The following is a 26,037-nucleotide window of genomic DNA, read 5'->3' as shown; positions in this document are numbered from 1 at the left end:
TGTTCCAAGATATCAGATTTCCGTTGCTTCAGTTTCGATAGTTCGGCCAACTGGACTTTGGTATTACTTATATACTTGTGCCAAATCTTTGCAGACACGAACGTAGAAAAGCAAACACTTTCACAGATAATTAGAATATCTATAATTGGCTAAATGTGTATCTTTTCTGTATCCTTAAAGTAACTACTATATTTGTGAAACTTATATAAGTATGCGATGAAAATAGTGACGCAGCAGAACTAATTATATGATGCCTTGTGGCTTCGGATTATGTTCAAAGAAATTTTTTTGCTCATGCTTAGGAATTAACGATATTTTATTTTCCACATATTTTTGTAAAATTAGTCAATACATGTGTATACTGATCCCAGTTTGGAAAACAGCCTGCTTCACATTGGATTGATTCAGAGATCTCCTGATTCAAATTCTGGACCCAAATTTCAATCTCAGACTTGAAATCTGATTCATTGTTATTCCTGAAAATAAACAAATTGCTCTAGCTATTTTTTTTTCTATTTCAGATATTTGGATGAAAATAGTAGGAGTAAAAGACAAAAGTTAGCAGCTGAAACCTTCTAAATGTTAGATAAGTAGATGTAGTACTTTCTTTTTGGCCGGTTTAAATTTTGATGGTTTAAAATATAAAAATTATCATGATGGAATTGAATGAAATGTGTAGATAACATTGCTCATTGTGGAAGGATTAGGAGGTCAGGAGTCTGTATACATTTATAATTCTAAGGATGTGTATATTATAATGATCTTGCTGTAGTTTTTTGAGGCAATTTTTATGAAAATTAAATATAGCAGAAACGTGGCTGTGACTATAAAAATTTGTAGAATTTCAAAGGATTAACTAAAGTATTGCTTTTCTTCTGATTACCTCAATCTGATAATTATTTATTTTCCTCTTTTGTGGGAGGGGAGAATAGGGGAGACAAATTGTTAAGAGAATACTATTTTTATCTCCTAAAATTGGAATACTGAGTTTCTTGCTTGCCAAGATAAAGTTGTTATACACTTGAGAAGGGTTTATGTACATAGTACACATACCATAATACAATGCTTCCTTGCTTTTAGTTTCTCTGTCAATTTTTCAACATGATCTGACCTTTTTCTAAATTGAGCTCAATTTATAGCACAGTAATTCTAATGAATATGTTTGTGTTTTTCTGGTTTATGATTAATTAAATGCGGATTTAGTGCTTAAATTCTTTGGACTGATTAGGAATTCCCTTTAGATTTCTTTATTGGCTTTTGTTTCTTGACTCTGTACAGGAGTTATCTGGTTAATTGTTATCTGCTAAACAATGATAGCTTCATTTTTATTAGCCTTTCAAAAGTATAAGTGAAATTGCTCATTGGCATTTTTATTTGTAGATAATAAGTATTTAGCATAATGTTTGCAAAGTCTAAGGTTATTGTAATATTTATGTAAAGCTTTATCTCATCATAGGAAGTTGATTTAGTCATTATTATCGACTGTATCTACCACTGGGTCTCCACTGGCCCTTGGATGGGTGTGATAGTATATTGTTCTGATTTCCATGTATTTGCACTGTCAATGAACGGTCTCTTTACTTTTTCATGAGCAGAGCAGCACTACTTAAGGAAATCTTGCTGTTTCTTTGCGTCTAAAGACTAAAATGATTCTAATTTATTTATTGCATTACTGAACATTTCTATATACTGTCACGCGGGGCTTCTTGAATCAACAGATACAATTTACTGTTCTATCTTCTCTGGCTTGTAGCAATGTTAAAGCAAATTGTGGCTCTGTTTTCGTAAAGAAAGGAGGGCTGCCAAGGATCCTGGTTCTGAGTTATGAGAGCCTTAAATATCAAAAAATAGTATTGCACCTTATTCAGATAGTTTTGTTTGCTTCAACTGAGATGTAATGTGTGATACTTCAAATATTCTCCTCAACAATTTCCAAACCAAGGGCAACAGTAACCCAAAATAGAATACATTCCTGTAATCTAGAAATAGTATATCCTTGAGGATCTGTGGTTTAAAAAGTGATGTGATATTTTATTTTTTAAAAAATATATCCTAAATCTGAGAAATCTTGGGCATGGTAATATAACAAACTCATAACTTAAAAAATTAAATCAATAATTTATTTGTCTCTTTTATTTAAAATATTATATTTCTTCAATTGTGTTTTAATTAGGGAAAACTCAAAAAGCTCCACTTTCCAGATAAGTTGGTAATTTTTTGGCACTTTCTCTTTCTCTCTTTCCATAATTACACAAAAACATGAGTCAAATGTATTATAAATTTCCCTCAGAGAACAACATTTTTTCCAGCTGTTTGGATGGTTTGTCTAAAACCTTAACAGATATCTCTTTTCTAAATTTTCTTTGGGGCTCAAACTTGGATTTGCACAGTGTTTCTTAATGTTTCTTTTATTTTTCCTTACAGTTCCTCACTCTTATAGAACATAAAAACGATCCGCAAAAAGATTTTACGATTTGTATTCATTAACAAATAAACCTTTCATCTGTGTTTTCATTTTAAACAGTCTTTTTAGAACAAACATCTTTTAAACTCGTCCCAAGCCAATTCTGAATGTTATTTATGTAATAACATCTTTGAAATATGATTGTGAATAGATTTAAACTTGTTTTGATCAGTTTTAGCTTTACCAAACAACATAAAAGGTTCTTTAAAAACCCTTGAGTTTCTATTTTGAATCTAGTTTTGGCCAGCAAAGGGGTTATAATTTATGAGGAAGAATGCATTTGCAATAATTCCAATTAATACTTTTATTTTCTCTGGCACTTGCCTGAGTACCTAGTTGTAACAGCTTTAAACATTGGCAAGCAGTGTAGTATGTGGTCTAAAGTTCCCCAGAAACATTTGTATACACTCTTTATTAAATCTTAATTGACTCTGTAGAAGCAATCTTCAGTCATTAGATTCATTTTGAGCTAGTCATTCATTGTACCTGGAAAAATACCTAATGTTGTTTTGAGTTTGTACATGGCGTGGCGGGGGGGGGGGATCTAATATATTTATAAAGCTGTCAGACTTGGAAGATATTCTCTTTACATGAAAGAAAGTTCCTCTTTACAACTAATTGTGCTTATATAGTTGGATAATATACTGACAATTGTTCTGGAAAGCATACATAACAAATGGATGATGCAGATATTTCTCCCTTACAAGCAAAAACGTTGGTAGCAGTAAGAAAGAACTCATTTCCAAGGCTTGGAACTGGATGTTTTTTTTTTCTCAAGAAGGTAGAAGCTCCCCAGGTTTACCTTTACATGGTGAAAGAAAGTTTTTGGAGTACAATGTGAACAAACAGAAATGAGCAGCAATAGGACTGGCACTAATGTAGATTTAAGGACAATTGACGAGTTGTCTTGCCATTCAAGTAGCTACTAAGGGATTTGACCCTCCAACTTTACCTGCAACAAATGCTGGGGAAACATCAGTTCCTTGGAGTGAAGCTTGTCATGCTATAAAGAAGAGGATTATAAAGCAGCAGTAGCAGCATGTTGTGTTCATTTTCTAAGCCTGAATGTTGATAAATTTTGAAACTTAGAACAGAAACACTAAAGAAATTGTAGATTTTTTTTACATATGTGCTAACTATGAATCTTGATTTGCCATAGATAAACCAATGAAATGTTAATAGAGGCCTCAGTTTATCAGTTTGAGTTCTGTTTTTGGCAGCTGAATAATGTGTAGAGCTGGAACTAAAATAAATTGACTTACTTCAGTGGGCCTCTTTATTTGTGACAGTGTGTAAGAGTTAGAAGTTGAGCCAGGAAGCTCTGTCCAGTGATGAATTGTTGCCTGTATGTCTACATAAGCTTCAGTGATACAGAGTTATTTTAATTCTTCTTTTATCCCCTTGAGATCCCTCTTTTATTTTGCTCCTAACTTCATTGTTTAATTGAGACGGGTTTCATTTTTCTCCCATCCTGCTCTTCAGAACTAATGCTTCAGAGATAGAAGACATTTCATGTTTTTGAGTACCAGGAGTTTCAAAATTAAAATATAGTGCTTTCCCAAAGTAGGGCAGAAAAATCTTCTGCAGGAGGCAGAGCGCAAAAAATATTCTTCAAGGTTTGGATGGAAATAATTTGCAGCTGCCTTGCCTTTCTGCATAGGGAATTTCCTCTTTAATGTGGAGTGAAGTTATTATTATTTTTTCTCCTCTCATTCTCACAGGTGTTCTGATCTTTGCCTGAAGATCTGGCTCCTTTGTTGAGTATATTATGTATTATTACTATTCCACGTTTGCCTCTATGAAATACTTGCCAAGGTGTTAACAAGTGAAGAGATTGCCAAGGTGTTAACTCTTCTTTTGCTAACTTAGTGCAGGAGTGAGACTATAGCAGTTCTGTAAGTTTATATATAATAAATTAATACCTAAAAATTTGAGCAAGTTTACACCTCGTTAAACCTGTCTGCTGCTTTGTTAGGGACATAAAATCTATTATTTCACAGGTAGAAAAATTGTATATAAGTATAGTTTGGCCATCTAATGGGAAGAAAGGACTCACTGAAGAAGAACCTAATGCTGGGAAAGATTGAGGGCAAAAGAAGGAAGGGATGACAGAGAATGAGGTAGCTGGATGGAGTCACTGAAGCAGGAGAACAGGAAGGCCTGGAGAAGCATTGTCCATGGGGTTGCGGTGGGTCAGACACGACTTCGTAAGTAACAACAACAAAGACTGAAAAGTGCTTTTCCAAAAGGCAACTGGACTTTCTTGGTTTTTATTATTTTGCTTCTCCTTTAAGAAGTTTCTTCAATTGGCTTTTGGAAAAAGCACCTTTAGAACAACCATGATTTGCATGATTGATAATCTCCATAGACATATAAACCACATTTTTCGGAGTATAAGACGCACCTTTTTTCCTCAAAAAAGAGGCTGAAAATCTGGGTGCATCTTATACACCGAATACAGCATTTTTTGCCTCCTGAAGCCCCGCCCCCTTCACCAAAATGGCCATGAATACCCTTATGGAGGCTTTCAAGGAGCTCCTGGGGGCTGGGGAGAATAGAAATGAGCGAAAAATGGGTCATATTTTGGGGGGGCCAGCAGCACTCTAAAAGCTTCCATAAGGCTATGCATACATATATTTTTTTAGAAAAAACGGGTCTGTTTTTGTGAAAAACAGACTGTTTTTTGCTCGTCCCCCCCCCCCCCCCCGAGCACTCTGCAAGCCTCCCACAAGGCTATTCATGCCTCTCTTTTTTGGAAAAACGGGCCATTTTTGGGAGGTTTGCAGAGTGCAAAAACTTTTTTCCCCTTTCCAAAAGCTCTTTAACTGATTGATGAGAATTACATTGATCAATTGCTGTGCCAGCAGAAACACCTACCTATCTACTGTATTTCTATCTCTATTTCTCTCTCTCTATCCCTCTACCTACCTACTTACCTACACACACTCTCTCCCTCCCTACTGTATTTCTCTCTCTCTCTCTATCCCTTTATCTACCTACCTACCTACCTACCTACCTACCTAACTACTCTCTCTCTCCCTACCTATCTACTGTATTTCTTTCTCTCTATTTCTCTCTCTCTATCCCTCTACCTACCAACCTACCTACTCTCTCTCTCTCCCTACCTATCTACTGTATTTCTCTCTCTCTCTCTCTTTCTCTTTCTCTCTCTATCCCTCTACCTTTCTACGTGCCAACACACTCTATCACTCTTTCTCTCCCTCTCTATCCCTCTATCTACCTACCTACTGTTTAAAAAAAATTGCCTCTTCGAAACCTGGGTGCGTCTTATACTCCGTTGCATCTTATACTCCGAAAAATACAGTAAGTAAGAATTAAATCCTAACTCTAACTGCTTTTCTAGCATCAGTTATAAGCATTGCTCTAGCATCTCTTGCTATATCTTTTTAAAAAAAAAATCAGGACAGGGCTTTTCGGTCTTTGGGCTAATTTCATACAGAGTTTGATCAACTCTTTATGATAGATGTTATTACTATTTTCAGGTTTGGGCCCTTTCGTCCTTGAGTTCTCCCAGCATACAACTCCCATAGAAATTGTAGAAATGGGCAGAAGAAGAAGAAAAGAATGCTTAACTATCCGTATAGTATTTTCTCACATTATTCTAAAGTACAGGGCAGTGGTTTAGCAGTGAAAGATAGGGATGGTTTCACATATTATACTGATACATTACAACATCTATGGTTCATGGGACAAACCTGATGCATATTGAAGGCCAATACCAGCTAAAGAACTGGCAGCTATGATTTCATAATGTTGGGTATAAATAATGGTATTATTTTAAACCCTCTAACCATCATGTGGCGCAGTGATTAAAAGGTAATATTGCAGGCTAGCTCTGCCCACAGCCAGAAGTTCAACCCTGACTAGCTCAAGGTTAACTCAGCCTTCCACCCTTCTAAAGTCAATAAAATGAGGATCAAGATTGTTGGGGATAATATGCTGACATTGTAAACTACTCAGAGAGTGCTGTAAAGCAGTAGGAAGCATATGTAAGTGCTACTGCTGTTGCTATAATACATTCACTGTAGTACCATAAGTATTTTAAAAATGGGGTTGCGTAAATCAGTGGCAGTTGTAGATAATGTTTTTTCCGATTTTAATTTCTTTTTCAGAAGAAAAGTATAAACGTTCTCAAGTTCAAATAGGACAGGGGTGTCCAAACTTGGGAACTTTAAGACTTGTGGACTTCAACTCCCAGAATTCCCCAGCCAGCATGGGGCTGGCTGGGGAATTCGGGGAGTTGAAGTCCACAAGTCTTAAAGTTCCCAAGTTTGGACACCCCTGAAATAGGATATCAATTGTGATAAAGTAGCATTTGAAAGTTGTTTCATAGCGTTCAGTGTTCAGTGATATCTACAGCATTAGCAGAGATGAAGAACAACTTTTGTTTGTGCATTTTCTTACATTTCTGTTCTTACTTTTCCCATCATTCAGTGTAATCCCAAACTCCAGAACCCCACTTTAATAAGGCTTTGTTTTTGGAAAAATAAATTAGAACGTATCTCCTCAGGTGCTATAATAAATGACATTAATATATCTCAATTTAGAACATGGTTTTGTAAATATAATAGGATTAAAATTATAATGTAAAAGTCAACAATTTACCTGTTCACAGAATCTGTCTGGCATGAACACCTTTAGCCAAGCCAGTATCTCTTGCCCCTCTTTTTCCTTCTTCAATCATATTGTATGCAGTCAACTTATAATGTATAACAATACTTATATATGTATATGTTAAGATGGTCGAATATTATTTATGAAGTTTAAAAGGTTATTCTAAAAGCCCTCAAAAACTCCAAAGTATTTGATGTAGTAGTGTCTGTTGTCATGGTAACACCAAGATGCTTATTTCAAATTGTAAAATCAATACTTTTTTTAACAGAACTAATATCTTGAAATGATCTTTCCTGTCTCATCCTTGTTCCTAACATTTTGCAATTGGTGTTAATATACGCTGTGCAGAAAGCAAATAACGGAGTTGGAAGGGACCTTGAAGGTCTTCTAGTCCAACCCCCTGCTCAATCAGGACACCCTATACCATTCCAGACAAGTGGTTGTCCAGTCTCCTCTTAAAAGCCACCAGCGATGGAGCACCCACAACTTATTAAGAATAGAATCATGCTCAGACATAAGAATAGAATCATGCTCCCACATAAACTGATTAAATACACTGTATGTCACTTTTAAAATGCTCAACAAGGGTTGAAAACATGTTAAACAAAGAAGAAAGAAATCTTAAAAATACAAATAATAAAAAAGTAAGTTGATACTAGTTTCCAGCAAAACATAACAACAACAAATCCTTAAAAAACATTCTGAATGTAAATGACAGGGTATATTTACAATTGAGAGTGTCAAAGAAAGAGAGCCAGGTTTTTTGGTATGTTTTGCACATATTGTAAAAAAAATTGAGGAATTCCTTTTACTTTGAGAGTTAGATTCTATTCTAAGGCTTTTGAGAATTTTGTATTATTTGCCCTCTCATTTTCTTTCAGTATTTGAAGAATAAAGTATTACAACTATAAAAGAGAATGCTTACTTAGCTCACATTCATTGCAGTTGTTTACTGTTCCTGAGCTATTTCTAGGAAACTGTGTTGAAGTGAGAAATGGATAATACATTGTATAATGAGTTTTTATTTTAATGAATAATTGTCTGACAATTTTTTTAAAAAAAAGTAATTATGCTTAAATATTCTGTCTGAACCAATATAAATTTCAATTAGTTTAACTGTAATTGTGTTATGAATTTAGCATGTGTTAAGTAACTGCACTTAATACTATGAAATATAGGATGCCAAAGAGAAATGCCCAAACTCAAGATTCATGAACATAGTAAATAGTATGTTGTTTGTTTATCAGGTGTATGGCTGCCCATCTTAAAACACAACTCTGGGATTTTATTTATTATTACCTTCGATAAGAACAATGATGACTAAAAACTTAAGATCCCATTGCATTTTTAAAATTAAGAAAACTATACAAGTAAATTCTAAAAACAAGCTTTATTGAGTATCACTCCATGAGTGCCTGCAAGGTTGTGTCATCAGGCGACTAATTGCAAATTACATTGTTTGTGTGGTCTTCATTCATTTCATTTTCATTTTCATTTTATTAGACTTATAAGCCGCTCCCTCTCCTCGAAGGGACTCGGAGCGGCGTACAATAAAAACATATCACATGTTGCACGGAGGAGGTATAAAAAACTCACAGCATCAATTATTACAATTCATAAAATAACACAGTAGTAATAGAGTTAAAAAATAGAGTTAAAAAACATTAAAATACCCTAAAATTTAAAATTGCCAGGGGGATTAGAGGATAGAGCTATAGTTGAGCCAGGCCGGCTAGTTGGAACAGGTGGGTCTTATCAGGCACACAGGCCATGTCTCTTTCATTATGATGTCATGATGCAAGCACCATTGTCAGAACTTGTGCTGGAGGCCAGAGTGCGCCCTCTTTTTGTGCCATATTCTCTGAGCTGTAAGTACTGAAATTATACCACTAGAGGCATGATAGCTTTGAAACAAATGTTCCCAGCCTGATAAAAGGGATATAGGCAGGACAGTAGAGGAAATTATTTATGTTATTAATAGGTGCCTTAAGCCTGTTAAGGAACCATTTGCCACACCTCCTTCCTTTCATTTTCAATGGGCAGTTGCGTTAAATGAAATATTTTGATGCTGGGTTTTAGTGATGCAGTTTTGGATGATTGTGGACAATTGCAACTTCATGAGGTTTTGTAATTGTCTTGATGATATAATGCAGCCATATTTCATTCAAACTTTGGAATTTGTAAAATAGTATTTGTGAATACAAAACTCCCTAGAGTTTCCTCTTTTATAGAATTTACGTAAATTAAAGAAATACATATATAATACAAGTAATCCTTGACTTACAATAGTTCATTTAGTGACCATTTGAAGTTACAGCATCACTGAAAAAAAGTGACTTATGGCCATTTTTCACATTTACAACTGTTGCAGTATCCCTGTGGTCACATGATTAAAATTCGGACGCTTGGCAACTGGTTCATATGATAGCATTGTTCCAATATCTCAGGGGTTGCCACAAAGAAGAGGGAGTCAAACTATTCTCCAAGGCACCTGAGGGTAGAACAAGAAGCAATGGGTGGAAACTAATCAAGGAGAGAAGCAACTTAGAACTGAGGAGAAATTTCCTGACAGTTAGAACAATTAATCAGTGGAACAGCTTGCCTCCAGAAGTTGTGAATGCCCCAACACTGGAAGTCTTTAAGAAGATGTTGGATAACTATTTGTCTGAAACGGTATAGGGTTTCCTGCCTAGGCAGGGGGTTGGACTAGAAGACCTCCAAGGTCCCTTCCAACTCTACTATTGTATTGTATTGTATATTTATAACTGTTGCAGTGTCCTGGGGTCATGTGATCCCCTTTTGAAATCATCTGACAAGCAAAGTCAGTAGGGAAGCCAGATTCACTTAACAAGTGTGTTGCTAACTTAACAGCTGTGGTGATTCACTTAATAACTGTGGCAAGAAAGGTCATAAAATGGAGCAAAATTCACTTAACAACTATCTCACTTCACAACATAAATTCTGGGCTCAGTAGTGATCATAAGTCAAGGACTATCTATACTGCAGAGTTTACTGTGAATAAAGCAGAAATGCTTATTAAAATACATTAAAATTTATAACTGCCTTTTCAAGACATAGTTGTACAATACCATTCTACTTTCCTTAGCAGGAGAAAGAGAAGTTCCACAAACCTGTCCATACTGAATTTCCCTTTGTATTAAACATTTGTTGCGTGGGGTTGTAAATCAATCTCATCCCACCAAATGCTTTTAATACCCATGCTTGAAAGGGATTGTACAATTTAATTAGACATTCATTATGTAGGTGAATTTTTGAAGGTACTGCATGTAAAAAAAAAAAGCTAAAGTTGTGGTCATGTTCTACCTTAAGGGCATAGTCTTGTTTTTATGGTGACAGATGAATAAAATGCTTCTGACTCTCGTGATAAGTGATTTAAATCCACCTGTTACTCCTTACAATGTTTTTCAGAAGGTATCTTAGTGACAACTAGACAATGTTCCTGGCAAGGGTGAGAAGATGAATAATAATTCCCTTTTTCATTATGTATGAATCCAAAAAGAGATTTAAGGTTCTCATGCATTATTTTGAATAGAGGTTATATATAAGAAATGAGGCCTGTGCCTAATGCTTTACTTGACCAAGAATATGATTGGTGGCCCATGGCAGTATATTTCTGTTCATTCTTGTATGTACAATGTTGTGCTGGTGTGTCAAAATTCTTTGTTATGAAGATCTTCAGGTATAAATCAAACTAGTTCTCTTAATTAAAAAGAGATTTTAAACCTACTACTAAGTTTCTGGATTTTTGTTTGTCTCATGGAAGAAAGTAAAGAGCTGCTTAGTTTTAAGGATAAATCAATGAGAGACACTAATTTGGGAGGGGGGGGATAAAAATTGTGATTCAGTTGTTTGGACCAACCACTCAATAAAGATTTTCTTTGCAAAGAAGCTTTAACAATAGAAAAATGTCAGATTCTGAATAAATCACTTTTAATTATGATTAATTGTCAGTTTTGAAGTAGACACAGGAAATCAAAACAAGTCCAGTTGCCTTTCTTCATGTTTATTTTCATTATCTCATTGTTCCTGTACAATTCGCTGCTGATACACAATATATACTATGAGTCCAATCTTGATTTTATTATAATATTGTAATTGTTAGAATGAAATCCTATTTCTGTTATTTATATATCTTTTTAGCACATTTTTAGTAAAAACAACACTGAAGCATGTATACATTTCCCTTGCCTGAGGTAGATAAAATCAGTGGTTACGAGAAGGATTTTCCCCCTATAGTAATCACAGAGCATTAGAGCGTGGTTCCTGAGTCCACTTTTAAACCTAATGTTTGTAGAATAAAATCCTTTCTGATGCCTGTTTTGAAATGGCTTCCTTATGATTGATGGATTGTTAATTGTTTAATTAAGAAGATATTTAAATTTCAGCTTTGTGGTGAAATGGCTCAAGGTGGATTTTTTTAAAAAAGTCAAGGCAGTATTGAGCCTAAGGCATTATCATCAACCAAAGAGCAGTAGGTAAATAAAGTTGTTCTCAGAACAGAAGTTCTCAGAATGGAAGTAAGCAATAGTAGTATGTACAACTCACTTCAAAGGAGTTGTTGAAGAACTGGGATTTATTATTATTATTGGAAACAGGGCACTTGGCGAAATAATCCTTTTCTATATAACATGAGCATGAGACAGGAGCAGAGAGAAAAGAGTATACATTCCTTTTCAATAAGTTCTCTCTTCTGCTGTTCTGACATCAAGGTGCTCTTGATTTTGAAGTGAAAAAGACATCAACAATCCTACATCAAATTGGTTTTTGCCTTCATTTGTTCTGCTACGGTGTTTAAACTTCTTAATATATATTTTTCTTCATCATGCCAGGGAACAGTTATCATAAAATGAACTGTATGAATGAATCTTTCTACAATTTCCATTTAGTTTTGTTTCTTTCATTATGAAGGATTTTGCTTGCCTGATCTATTTTTTTGGGGGGTGGGGTGGGTTATGGTCTGTTTTGCAGAAATTAGATGAATTTAAAGATTTCCATAATATAAAGAGAAGTAGGGTTGCTGATTCAATAGGGTATATAAAACCTTTAGAAAATCAGAAAGAATATTGGCTCATACTTGTTATTAGCTATACATTAATCTCCAGTTGCAATGTATGGGTGTGAAAATTGGACTATAAGAAAGGCTGAGTGCCAAAGAATTGAGGCCTTTGAACTCTGGTGCTGGAGAAGACTCCTGCGAGTCCCTTGGACTGCAAGGCGATCAAACCGGTCAGTCCTAAAGGAGATCAGCCCTGACTGCTCTTTAGAAGGCTAGATCCTGAAGATGAAACTCAAATACTTTGGCCACCTAATGAGAAGGAAGGACTCACTGGAGAAGAGCCTAATGCTGGGAAAGATTGAGGGCAAAAGAAGGGGATGACAGAGAATGAGGAGGCTGGATTGAATCACTGAAGCAGTAGGTGTGAGCTTAAATGGATTCCATAAGATGGTAGAGGACCGGAAGGCCTGAAGGAACATTGTCCATGTGGTTGCGATGGGTCGGACACAATTTTGCAACTAACAGCAACAACAAATACATTAATCTTTATGGGAAAAAATCAAGATGACATATTAGAAAGAAAAGAAATATTTAATAAATAGTATGGAGAGATTTGCTGAAAAGGAAGAAAGGCAATAGAAAGAGAAAAAGTTCTAAATTCTACTTCTATTCAGAAATGCAAGTGAATCAGTTTGGCAGTTCTGCAAAAGAACATTTGAAATAAAGAAAATAATAAAAGCAGTGGTGTTTACAATGAGTTGCCCAACCAAGGAAGAGATATGAATTATGCTTTCCAGAAGCTATTGTAGCCATTTGTAAGAGAAATAAACTTGAGAGGTAACTGGTGGGGTATTGAACTTGATGACTTTCTATCTGAGCATGTCCTCGATAGTACATATAATGAAATATTAGAGTATTGATCTAAGAACAGGGACACTTGAGTTCATGCCTTCCTCTCATTCACATATTCATGGGACACTTAGGGTCAGTCACTTGCTCCTCAGCTTAATCTACATAAAGATGCTATGAAGCTCATATAAGCATGAGGAAAAGAACCTTAAGCAACTTGGAAGCAGAGGAATATGTTAATACAACAGAACAACAGTTAATACAATCAGTAATTGTCAGTCAATCAATTTCAGGGCCGCATAAAATACAATTATTTACCCAAACTTTAGTTTCTTACAATGTATTTGAGAGTCACTGATATAGAAGGCTATATTGTCCTGTTTTATTATTCTATTGGCAGCATTTTATTGTTACTGCTATAAATATAGCAAATGATAACTTTCACGATCTGGATCTTGAGGAAAATGCTTTTGCCAATTTTTTTTTGTTTTTTTTTGCTATGAATTTGGATTGGAATCAGCCTTTTTATTCCAATACACTCCATATATTTGGAGACTTGGAAACTTTTTCCAAAGTTTTAGATCATGTGATTCTTTCAAACTATTCTGTCTAGATTAGTAGTATTAAGGGCAGTTGCATGCTATTCTTTGTAAGCTTAAAAGTTATTTAATGGTCTGTATGTTAGTATGGTTTGTGATTGTGTATATCAAACTGTCCATTCTATGTGACAAGATATGAATTCAACCCTGGCAGAGTAAAATATATTTCATCCTTAATAGATATTGCTCTTTCAGGATTGGCCATTAAATAAATTGGAGTGGCTGCTTTAGGCTGAAAATGCTGGAAGGTGGGGAGTGAAGTCAAAGCATTAGAAGACAGAAACATGAGTGGTGTAAGATATATTCGCAACATTAAATTACTTCACTGTCTTTAGACATGATGCAATATCGTATCCCCATCATCAGTATTTCAAGTATGTTCATTCTTGGAATATTTAATAAGGGATGCAAACAAAAAATAATATCATTGTAAAGTGCACCTTTATTTTTACTATCAGATCAAATGTTCATTTTAAGAGAAAAAAACGGCACAATACATGTAATATTACCCATATAGGTCTTCTACCGTAAATGCTCATTTTACTTCAAAGAAAAACCATGTTTATTCCTCAAATAATTGATCAGATTTTATCAGTTTTTACAGGTAATGCTGAATACAAAAGTCTTAAACATTGAAATTTCACTTTAATTCCAGATAGTGTTTGCATGTTAATAATGCATTTCTGTGTACAGATTTCAAAGCTGTCAAATAATCTTTTGACTGAAAAATCAGAGGCCATGGGTGTAAAGAGTTTGTTTATATTGCAAAAATAATTATTAGTTCATTTTTCAGAAAAATCCACATTGGTTTTCATGCTATTTCCTTGTGTAATATTAGCCCTCATTCATTGTTTCTGGTTTAGCACTGTCAGGAGCACTCTGGTAAATAAATGATTCACAGCCTACAAAGTATTATTTAATTCTTTAGATTACCAAAGGGGTCAACATTTTGCATTCACCTACTAAAACATTCCATTTATATGAAAAGCAAAAGTAAGTGTCCATTTTCATGATGGTGCTTAGGTCTGAATCTCAAGGTTTTTTAAAATATACTATATATATTTTATAGCCACTACAGCAGCCTCTGGGTATGTATGTATATATACATATATACTTATACACAGCCTAGACAATATGTTTGAGGATCGTAATCCCCAAAATTCCAACAACATTGAATTGGCTCTCCTAACACATTTGGAAAGCACCAGCTCAGAAAGGGCTCTATTAGAAAGTTGGTTTATGGTAGAAAAGTTAAGGGCATGGCAATCTTCCAAGTTCCCAGAAAGAGGTGAACCCAGATGTTACCTGTCAAGATGCTCATAGCTTTAACAAATCTGTCACAAGGTCAGACAAATACCACTTTCCTGTTACTTGGCTTGGCTCCGTTTGTTAAATCTTCAATTAAGAACAGTGGAAGAGTTCATTCACAGTCATTGACCTCATGTATTTAATTCTGCTGCTTAACTCTGATGTTTTTTTAAATTCTGACATATATTGGGCATTAAAACACAAAAGTAGTATAACATAAGTCATATTGTGGGTAGGTTTCAGTCTATTGTTCCAGTTGGTTTGTCTTTAGGACTAGTGCATTTTAATAGTTTCTAGGTTGTACATTTCATTTATTATTCAAGTTGCACATAACTGATAATTTCCAAATCATTTGTTTAAAAATGATTTGTTTAAAAATGAAAGGACCTAGGACCTCTCTTGCTGGATCTAGGGATGAATAGGCACCACTGCAGAGAGACAATTCCATAACTAGCCTGGCCCCAAGCTATGAAGCTTGTGACACCTGGAAGCATCATGATAGCCAATGCAGCTTACAGAACAGAAATATCACATGTATTCAATGACCGACACCCATAATTGCTTACACCACTGCATTTTGCCCCAGCTGAAGTTTTGAAAGAACAGATAGAACGTTTCCAGAACTAGTAAGTCATAAAACCAAAGCCACTCAGAATTACTAGGATTGACCTGAAGTCTGTTGTTTCCACGCAGCCCCTTGCCCCAGCCTCTAGATACTAAGACAGAATCTTCACAGTGTTGTGACATTCTTTTCAAGATCTATGCATAAGTTCCTATGGAGATCTCAGGATTGTTTGTATTTTCTGTATTCTTTCCTCTTATTGGCTCTTAATAGATCTACCTATCTGAAGTAGTGTTGCCTGCCACACCAAAAATGATATAGAATCAAAGAAATCATATTTTTGAACAAGGAAAGATGGTGGTAACTTGACTGAAAGTTCTTTGTAAAAAAGCAAAAATCCACTTCAGTTGGGTTTAAATTTAAATGAATGGACAGCATGAAATGATCCTGAAATGAATCTTTTAAAAAAGTGAGAATAGCAATCCTTCTATTTCTCAGTGACCTTTCATACAAAGTATTTTATTGAAGAGATTGGCCCCAATAATACTCTGGTGGTACCAGTAGAGGGATTCATATTTTTTTTACTACCGGTTCTATGGGCTTGGCTTGGTGGGCGTGACATGGCTTGGTGGGCGTGGCAACAAAAGGATACTGTAAAATCTCCATTCCCTCTGGATCAGCTGGGACTTGGGAGGCAGAGAATAGATGGGGGTGGGGTCAGCCAGAGATGGTATTTACCGGTTCTCCAAACTACTCAAACTTTCCACTACCGGTTCTCCAGAACTGGTCAGAACCTGATGAATACCACTCTTGGTGGTACTGACCAATACTCTGTTAATTTCCCAAATTGCTGAAAGTTTAGAAATATACAACAGCAAAGAAGTTATTAAGTTAGCACAGAATGAAACTGCAGATTTATAATTAGTACATTTCACTGTAAGTATTTTATATCAATTCTAAAGGAGTAGCAGTGGCTGCTTATTATTTTTAAGATCAATCTTTTTTAAAAAAATCTGTTTTAATCCCAAATCAAAATAGGAATTATTTGTCCAGACATTTCAGGTACAATTATGCTTATCAGATTGTTCTTTTATTTTCCCTTTCAGCTGCTTCATTATGAAAATTTTGCTGTATTGATGTTTTCTCCTTATCCATGCTTTGTTTTCATGTCTGCACAAAAGAGGGGCAATTGAAAAAGATTTCAAATAATAAATAAATGCAACACGTAATAGAAAAATCTAGTCAGGTTCATTTGTGTTTGGTATAAATATTGAGCTGTCTGCAATTGTCTATTGCATGGAAGAATTTGTACATCATTCTTCAAATTTAAATATTCTATTACTAGTCTGCTGTGAGACAGTAATAAAAGTATATTAACTTTATGATCAAATTTTATGATCTTTCTCATTTGCTCTCTAGACAGTTTATTGTTCCATATTATTCTTTAATTTCTCCATTGTTAATCAGTTTCGTTTCACATTGACTCTGTGCCAAGCACAGTCCCCTGCTATCTTTTTTGAACATCTGTTCCAGGCTATTAATAGCCTTACTACTAATTAACTAGTAACTATTTTAGACAGTTGTGAATATGAAGCAACATTCATATAATTTTTAATCCTTAATATTAAGCAGGTAGATCTCATAGAGAAAACACTTATTAAGATCAAATCTGACCCAAATCTGACTACCTTGGAAGAAACAGTCCATAGATGATTCTACATGTTATCCAAGGGTGGTTTTCACTTACCTTTCCTACCAGTTCGCAAATATGCTCCCATGTGCCCGATCTTACTCAAAAAACATCCCTAAAAAGGATGGCATCGAGCCAGGGCAGGTGGACGCCCCACCCGCGATTTCTGCTATCTGTTCACGCGAACTGGTCCAAACCAGCTGAATACTTCCATTGGTCATCTGTATTTTCCTGCACCCTTCCTTATACCTTCTATTATCATCTTGGTCCCAGATTCATTTCAGTATTAATAGCAACAATATCTTCCTACTGCTATAAACCTGTTTGAGGTTATCTATTTAGGAAAGCAAGAAGATTCACTCTATAATTGCAGTGCAGGAAATAAGTTCTTTTCTAGGGTAGCCTATTATTAATTCTGTTCCCTTCCAATTGGTGTGTAAAATCAATGTCTTTTTTAATCTTTAATCGGGTTTTTTGGCTTGTATTTATGTTCTTTTTATCCTGATTCTGATAATTGATTATTGTTGGCACTTTTTAAAAAAAATCAAATATTTATTAGACAATTCTGATTTGGAAGGCCACAACTTTATTGCTGTTCCACTTTTCTGTGTTGTTTAAGAAACTTTGAGTGGCTTTTGGAGACAGGATATAACTGAAAAATATGTAAGTCTCTACATTTCCCTGACTAAGCTTAGCAATCACCATTTTCTCTCTCTTAGCTAATTCTCCTTTCACATTGCTCACTGATATACTATCACCATCAGGTTTGAGACCAATCTCTGTAATTCAGATTATAAACCAAAACAACAAAAATTAGTAGTTTTGTTCTTTAGTTGGTAAACTCGGGTTAGACCAGACTTCAGATCTTGAATGGATTTGTAATTGGTGTGGTAGTGTTGCTTCCTGCTTTGATCTGCAATCCCCTATCAGAAAAGAAGCAAGTATATGTGTTTATATATGTTTATAAAACTGACAACATCATGCATTGCTAAAAATTGTTGATTCCACTTAATTTAATAATGAATATTTCTTCCTATATATTTGAAGTTCCTACTGTTTGAAGATTCTGAAAAATATATCTAAGAATTCAGTTACTATCTGTTCACTTCAGTGGTGGGTTGCAGGCAGTACACCCCGGTACGGGTGTACCAGTGCCTGCCTGGAGCACCAGGTACCATTCTGTTCCGGTGCTCCAGAGGGCCTATCCGCCCTCCCAAGCTCCTTACCTGTATTTGAGCTTTTACGTCCACGCACACGGAGCGTGTGGTGCCTGCGCGACGCTCCGCCAAGCAGCTGGAGCGTCACGGAGGCATCGCAAGAGGTAAGTATGCATGCGCGCGCTGCACATGTTCATGTGGTGCACGTCGGAACCCACCACTGATTCACTTCCAACAAGATTCTACTTCTCTCTCTCTCTCTCTCTCTCTCTCTCTCTCTCTCTCCCTCCCTCCCTCCCTCCCTCTCTCTCTCTCTCTCTCTCTCACTCACTCACTCACTCTGTCTCTCTCTGACTCTGTCTGTGTCTATGTGTAGCTGTGTGTCTATGTTTCTTTGTTTTTGAATTGGATAACACTTTTATCCTAAAACCTTGGCACCCTATAAAAACACCTACTTTCTTGTTTGTTTTTATTTGGGAGTGGTGGTCTTTTCTCTTCAATCTCCTGAGTGTCCACAGTGAACCAAGGGATTTTCCTAGATTAATGTGGAATAGAAGTTAGAGCTTTCCCTCAATATCACCTTCAGATGTATAAAATTATGGGTAGATTAGTTTTCCTATTCCCCAACAGTCTGTATGTAACTGATAGGAGGGAAACAGCAATACAGATCCTATCAGTTACATACAGATTGCTGGGAACAGCAACCAGGGCACAGAGGTATATTGGAAACAAGGGTGGAGCCGCCAGAATGTCATCAAGAGAGCAACAGATTGGCCTGTCTTAGATCAAAGAGATCCTTTGAGAGGGTCTCTGTGCTCTTCACATAGTTCTTATGATTGAGATCCTTTAGCTTTATTGCAAAAGTATTTCCTGGCTTCAGACTGTCATATTCTGCCTTGTAATTGAATACATTTCCCCTCCTTTTAACCTTATGAAAACTTAATTTAGATGCATCCCAGCACTAACACACATTAAAATGAATTTGTTTTCTCTTTCAACAAGTGTTTACAGCTGTAACACTAAAATAGGTTGGTTCTGTCCTTTACCAGGCCTGGTTTGCTCAAATTCTGCGTTGCTTATATATGTTAATTGTATCTCCCGCTAAAAAAAAACTTCTGCAAAATTGGGATGGGGGTACATCTTCATTGTTCAAAACCCCAATACTTATGGTTACAATTTGTAAGGACTTACACTCCTCTTTTATTTAATTAACTAAGATGATAGAAAATAGGTAAGGATTCTTATACTTTAATTGTAAAATAAATTTTAGATACAATAATTGTTAAAGGTATCATTGAGGCATTTCTAGGATAGGAGTGGGAAGAATGGTAGATATAAGTAGAGGTCTGTTTTCTAAAATGATACATGTGAACATAGGTATACCTGAGAATACATGTAAATATACTATGATGAGAACTGGCAACAGCTTTATGCTGTATGTGTTGAGTGGCAAACTTGGGTTGCCTATGTCACAAGTGCTGTCATTAATGCAAAGGCAATCAGTGTCTAGTTATGAAGGCAGTAAGTTATGTTTTTCAACACCAGTTGTTGGGGGGAAATGATCAGGATGATGCTGTCATGAGCTCTCAGCCCCTTTGGGGTTCTCATTGGCATCTTATTAATTACTGTAAAAATAGAATAGCAGGCTAGGCATTCTAATCCAAAAGAGCTCTTCTTATGGTATATGCACATGGATAGAGGTCTTTTATCAAATGCTGCATTAGCTATAAGCAGAAATTTAAACAACAAAATGCAAACCATACAGTTACCAGTGCTTTTACTTGAAGAATGAAACATAAGTATTTTTACACGGTGCTTCTACACAAATATGATAAGGGATTTGTGTAACTTCCCCTTGCCACATAATTTAAGTGCATGCTTTTATGATGGTTTAGAAAGGACCTTATTGTCCTTGACATGGAATTAGTAGCATAACTTAATTGTATGCAGCCTCCTTAGTTCCTGTATAGGGCATGACCACAGTTGATGAGTTTCTCATTCAAGTAACCCTCGACCTCATAAAATTGGACTCATACCTAAGCCCACCCTTTATAATGCCAGATTTTTTTCTCATTTTCTGTCCATGCAGTTAACGTAAACGTGGTTTTAAAATACTGTTTTAACAGAATCAATTTCATGGTGAGTGCATCTAGTCAAACAAGCCATTTAAACAACATCTTACTCGTGTGTAGCAGACCATTTTACAATTACTTGATAGTTTTACAAGTCTGTGTTTCAGACAGGGTAATTGGTTGTCTCTGATATGTGAGTTTGGGAATTAAACTCATTAACTTCGTTCAGTGATCAGAATATTTCTTAGCAAACTTTGTTGTTCTGTATTGGTGCCATTTTTAATGGCAGTTATATTTTAATATATTGTAGTTAGAATGCAAGAAAAGAAATAAATTAAGGAGCAAATTACATATCAAGTCACGGGGTATATCTTTCTAATACCTATTATAATTTTAGCACTGCTCAATAAAATTGGAATTTTCTATGATATTGCCACATAGCAGTATAACCACTTGGTAAGTTCATCATAATCATTTTTTGAACTTCTGTGCATTCTATGAAGAAAAGGAACAAAATAATTGTAAATAAATTTTCTTAGACACAGGGTTGCATTTATGTATGTAGACTAAGCTCTTTGAAGCAACTTTCATTGGACATAGTATCTTGTAATTTAGCAACGACATTTCAAGGCCATAATAATAGCTTCTAAAACTTTGGCAACCTTTGACCATGTTCCCTCTGCCATCCATTCTCTGCATTTCCTTTTTGAATATTCCATAATCCTTCTGTATTGCAACTGAGAAAACTGAAAAAGTAATAGCATCTTTGAGTCAAAAATAAGTTGAGTTTGATAAGAAAATAGCCATCTAAACTAAACAAATGTACCCATTTCTCTTATTATATTTTCAATCTTAGCTTTAAATTCATACTTGGCCATACCTTGCCAGTTGATTTTATTTTTAATTCCATTTAAGTGGTCAGAGTTATTGATTTTCTCTTATTTCAACAACTACAAATACTTAGCTAGTTAATGGAAGTCATATTTACAGTGATATATGATCTTAAATAATAAGAAAGCTTAAAGTTTGACTAAGTTTTGTGTTGCAGAAATGCAAATTTTATCTTTTTAATAGTGTGTTTTGTAGTATAGACAGCTGTTGATTTAATATTCTAAAATCAGTTTATATATTTTGTGTGGTTAACTGCAAGATTTATTGTCTGTCTGTCTGCCTGCCTACCTACCTACCTATTCAGTTTCTATAGCTGCCCATCTCAATACCATTGACTGAACAATGGTTGGGTAAACTTACCTAACAACCATCTTGCTTAGCTTTGGAAATTCTGATTCCAATTGTGCTTGCTTAGCACTGTGGTTAAGATATGGTGTCTGAAGTTGTTGACCCTAGTATTGTTGCTGTTGTTTTAACCATTCGGTTGTATCCAACTCTTGACAACTTTATAGGGAAGTGCTCTCCATGCTTCCCTGTGAAGCACAGCTTCTTTCAGTTGCTGGATGTTCATCTTTGCATCAGTTTTGATGGCATCAAGCCAGCATGTTCTTTGCTTGCCCCCTCTTCTTCTTCCACTAACCATTCCTAGCATCATTGACTTTTCCAATACGTTTGTATCAGTATTAGTTTTTGAATACTTAATTTAATTAGTATTAAATAGTTAACACTAAGTATTTTAATCAAGCATTCGGTTAAATACTATTAAGTATTTAATACAAATACTTTTAGTATTAGCTATTAATATTCGTTTCTCTTTAATATATTTCTACAATTTATTGACAACCAAAAAAAGAAGAAGTTAAAGGAGTCATATCTCTATTATACAGTGAAATGTACGATATTTTTAGATGGTAGAATATACATTGAATCACTTTCTTCACAATTAGTCTATGTACTACCTTCATCTAAACATTTAGGGAAAAATAAAGCCTCAGGATCTGTTGTCCCATTAAATAAAGTTAATGGGACAACTTAGACTGTGAATGCTGGGAAGGGAAACTAATAAAAAATCCTTAAATCATTTGCTATCTTCAGATGTGGTGGATATTCTTTTATTATTAGATTTTGAGATAAGACTAATGTAAACCTGTTTAGTATGTGAATGAAAGACTTTCACAAAATACCAGGGCTATAGACTTTACTAAAAAGTTGAGAAAACATCCCCGGCAAAGGCAATCCACTTCTGTATTATGGCCAAGAATACAACCTGAAGGTCTATAGAAAGTCACCAGAATTCAAGCTTAACTTGAAGAAAGCTTCTGTAGTCTGTGAGTGGAATGGAGGAAGAAGACTATTTTATACTTTGTATTGGGCTGCAAAAGTCTTGGTCTCTTTCTTTACTTTTCATATTTCATATTTGGGTGTAGAATCAGCTTTAGGCATACCAGCACCTGTTCTGAAATCTCCATGATTCTTATTTTACGATGCCTTTGTTAGTCTGGTATTCTCAAGGTTAAATTCATATCCATAATTTCCATAAATGCTCGCTAGTCAATTCAGTTAAATTCAGAGTAATCCTTGCCCCATTGCAAAGTCTATACATATGCTTTCAAAAAAACACATCTTAAATTTGTTTTGACAGCTGTTTATACTTGATTTGTAACTTTTAGGATGTGTGAAATCCAGTGAATTAAATAACTTTAAATCTGCTGTCTGAGGGATGTTGATGTGCAACAAAATTATCTTATTTACTAATAATCATTCTGAATATTTCCAGTCATATAACTTTAAATGGAATTTGATGTTTGTCTATTTCATTAAAATTAGTTTGGGGTTTGTAGTGTCTTTATATTATCTTCTCTTGGGGAATTTGAACAAACTTAGTCACCCAAATGTCTCTAATATCTCTAATTTAGAAACTTATTGTATAATGTATTGTATAATGGAAAAATAGCATTTAGGCAAACTAGTTATCCATAACATAAACATATAACAGTGCACAAGATCAACTTGGTGTCAAGAACAGCAAGAAATAACTTCAAAAATGAGCATTCAGCCATTTCTATTTTGAAAAGAATAAATGATAAACCGGCAAATAAACAGAACTACTTTTTTAAAATGCTGCTTTTTCTCTTTTTTTAAATAGATCAAAAAGTATTTGGAACTTGAACCACTTGCACGAGGGAAACGTTGGATACTTAAACCCTGTTCGTTGGATGACATGGAGTCAGTAAAAGACAGCTTTGGCTTTCTGATAAATTTACTAGAAGACAGAGATCTTGAGCCTTCAAGGATGTGAAGAAAACAAGGACGCTTCTCAGATAACATTGTACCTGTTTGTCTCTCTTTCAGCTGAATTATGGTTTGGTATACAGAAGGATGTGTTAGAGCTTGCAATAAATATATTTTTGCATTAATCCCAGAAAGTCTGTTTATAAATTCTGTGAATCAGATTTATGATTCGTTTCAGTAATGGCGCCTATACTACTGAATCGTGAATTCTTGTTATTTACCAACAAACCAGTTCGCTGTATCAGAGTTTCCTGAATTATAATAGCCATAATGCAGAATTTTGCTGGTATGGGCAAAGTTTAAATCCAGCTGTAAAGGGAGACCCAAAGTTTTGTGGAAATTACAGTCGTTGAGAACCAGAGTAAGTTTCGAAACCAAGGAATTCATTTTGATGCAAAGAACAGCAGACTTTTCAAAGAATGTACCCCACCCCTACTTTTTAACACTTACAAATTGATTTTTTCAAAAGAAAATAATAATAATGCAAACCATTAATTTAATAGGAAAGATGAGAAAAATCTCATTCATCAAACAATGAAAATATCAGTATTTTGTTAGGATTTGGAAGCCTCAAGTGCAAATTTCCTTTGTAAATTAAAATTAAGTTGATGATTGTATAAAAATGATGATGAAATGGAGTTGTAGTTAAAAACAAGAAATAAGAACAATAAGTATGTTTAAACAATCATTGGATGTATTATTCATGACTAGTGTTATGCTAGAATTCCTAGCCCTTGGAATTATTAAAAAAATAATTCAGTGTCTCTGAATTATATTTGAAAGTCTACTGTCTATATTTTTTAAATACCCCTATTTTCAGGGGATTAGATTTCTTTTAAATTTTATTCCAGACTGAATATTGTAAAAAGGAAAAAAAAGCTTCCTGAGAATAGAAATTTTTGTTGTTTGTTATACATGACAACACTCCATTGAGTTCCAAGAATGTATCCATCTTCCAGTTTTGCTGATTTTGGAAGATTGCTTCAAAATTTAAAACTGCCTTGTTCATAATACAGCACTGCATTGCTCTTAAGTTGAATTTGTATATTAGATATTAGAATCCTTGATCAAAACTAGAGTAGAATAAGTCTTGAAATACTGCAGGATTTGGTTTTATTTCTTCATTTTTTGCTTGATTTTTCTTTAATTTTAAAACAACTGAAGAAAGAAATCTCTTGCAAAGAATGCCATCTTTTACATAATTTACATCTGTACATTGAGAGGTAAAAGTGATTTCATCTATAAATCTCTGTGTTAAAAACATTTACCCCCTCCCCTGGGAAACAGCCAGTTTTACTTTTGATTACTCCTGATGCCACATGTATATAATTATTTGTATATAATAATAGTGGTGAGATTACCAAATGTAGAAATTAAAGTAAACCAAAACCTAAACATTGTAATGCTAATTGATTTTTTGACATCACCACTTTTTCCATCCTGCAATGCCATTTCTATAGTGATAGTCATTTTGAATTATACAGAGTAATGCTTGTTTAGAAAGCATGTGGCAGTATACAAATTAAATAAACAGGTTCTTTCAGTTCATGTTTTATAACTCTCGAGCTCCATCACAAGAAACTATCATATAAGAATATGATAATTTTCATAGACTCAAATCATTCTTCATTTACATGAGGGGGGATTCCCATTTATATAAATATGATTAAAATCATTTAAGAGGAAACAATGGAGCTAACTCTGTAACCGTAATTGGGTCCTATGGGTCTCTTTAAAGGAATACCATGACCAGCAGGTAAGAGTCAAACAATTTTGCCACCTTTAGTCATTAATTTACCCCAAATCTAGTTAAAAACTGATAAAAGAAAGTTATTTAGGAGTAAAAAAAAATTAGTCCCTTTACAAATCATAGACTAGGATTCTATTCCTAACTATAATAAGGAGTAAGCAATGTATTCTGTGGAGTTTTCCTTTGATTAACATATATACAGTCTACCTGCAGAACTTTTATGAAAATATTTTTTATAAAAATGTTATTATTTCTCTAAGAATTTCCATCAGAAATGTTTGACTTTTGTTCTACTTGATTAAAAAAGATACTTCAGATCTGCTAAATGACTTTGAATCATCCCTTTCATTTTTAATGTCTGTTGGATTCCATTTTGGAGTTGTGGTTAATATCAAAAACACTTTTGTATTCCTGAACACCTCACATTTCTTAAAAAATATATTAAAAAGCATGACCTACTTCAAGTGTTCTTGAATGTATATTAATCAGTAAGCAGTTTTTAACCCTGCTCTGTTCCTTCCTCCCCACCCACCCACCCGATCTGGCATTCCATTATAAATGACATAAAAATTCCCTTTCCATATTCTAGCTCACACTGCTGAGAAAAATTCACCACTACTGAATATTCCTGCTTTGTTTTAATTGAGGAAGTTGTGGTGCTACACTCTTCCAGGCATCTGTTAAATTACTTTCTGGGTGCGTTTGTGAGGGTGGCGGTGCCCATGTTGGGCTTTTTCTGAGACTGATGACT

The 26,037-nt window shown here is 34.8% G+C and overlaps 1 protein-coding gene across 6 annotated transcripts in view; it reads left to right on the top strand.

Annotated features, from left to right (window-relative positions):
• ARL15 (ARF like GTPase 15) overlaps positions 1-25,612 on the top strand; it is a 160,780-nt gene extending 135,168 nt beyond the window's left edge. For 4 of the 6 annotated variants that reach the window (XM_081945811.1, XM_081945814.1, XM_081945813.1 and 1 more), the window contains one exon: positions 23,391-25,612. In XM_081945811.1, coding sequence (XP_081801937.1) covers positions 23,391-23,543 — 153 coding nt within the window. In that variant the 3' untranslated portion in view covers positions 23,544-25,612. The remainder of the gene's footprint in view (positions 1-23,390) is intronic. The other 2 variants (XR_014174788.1, XM_081945815.1) reach the window with 2 other exon arrangements.
• Positions 25,613-26,037: the final 425 nt, after the last annotated feature.

This window comes from Natrix helvetica (assembly GCF_964273705.1).
Source record: "Natrix helvetica genome assembly, chromosome: 2".
NCBI lineage: Eukaryota > Metazoa > Chordata > Lepidosauria > Squamata > Natricidae > Natrix > Natrix helvetica.
Note: the sequence above shows the minus strand (reverse complement) of the source record. Positions and strands in the feature narration are given on the sequence as shown.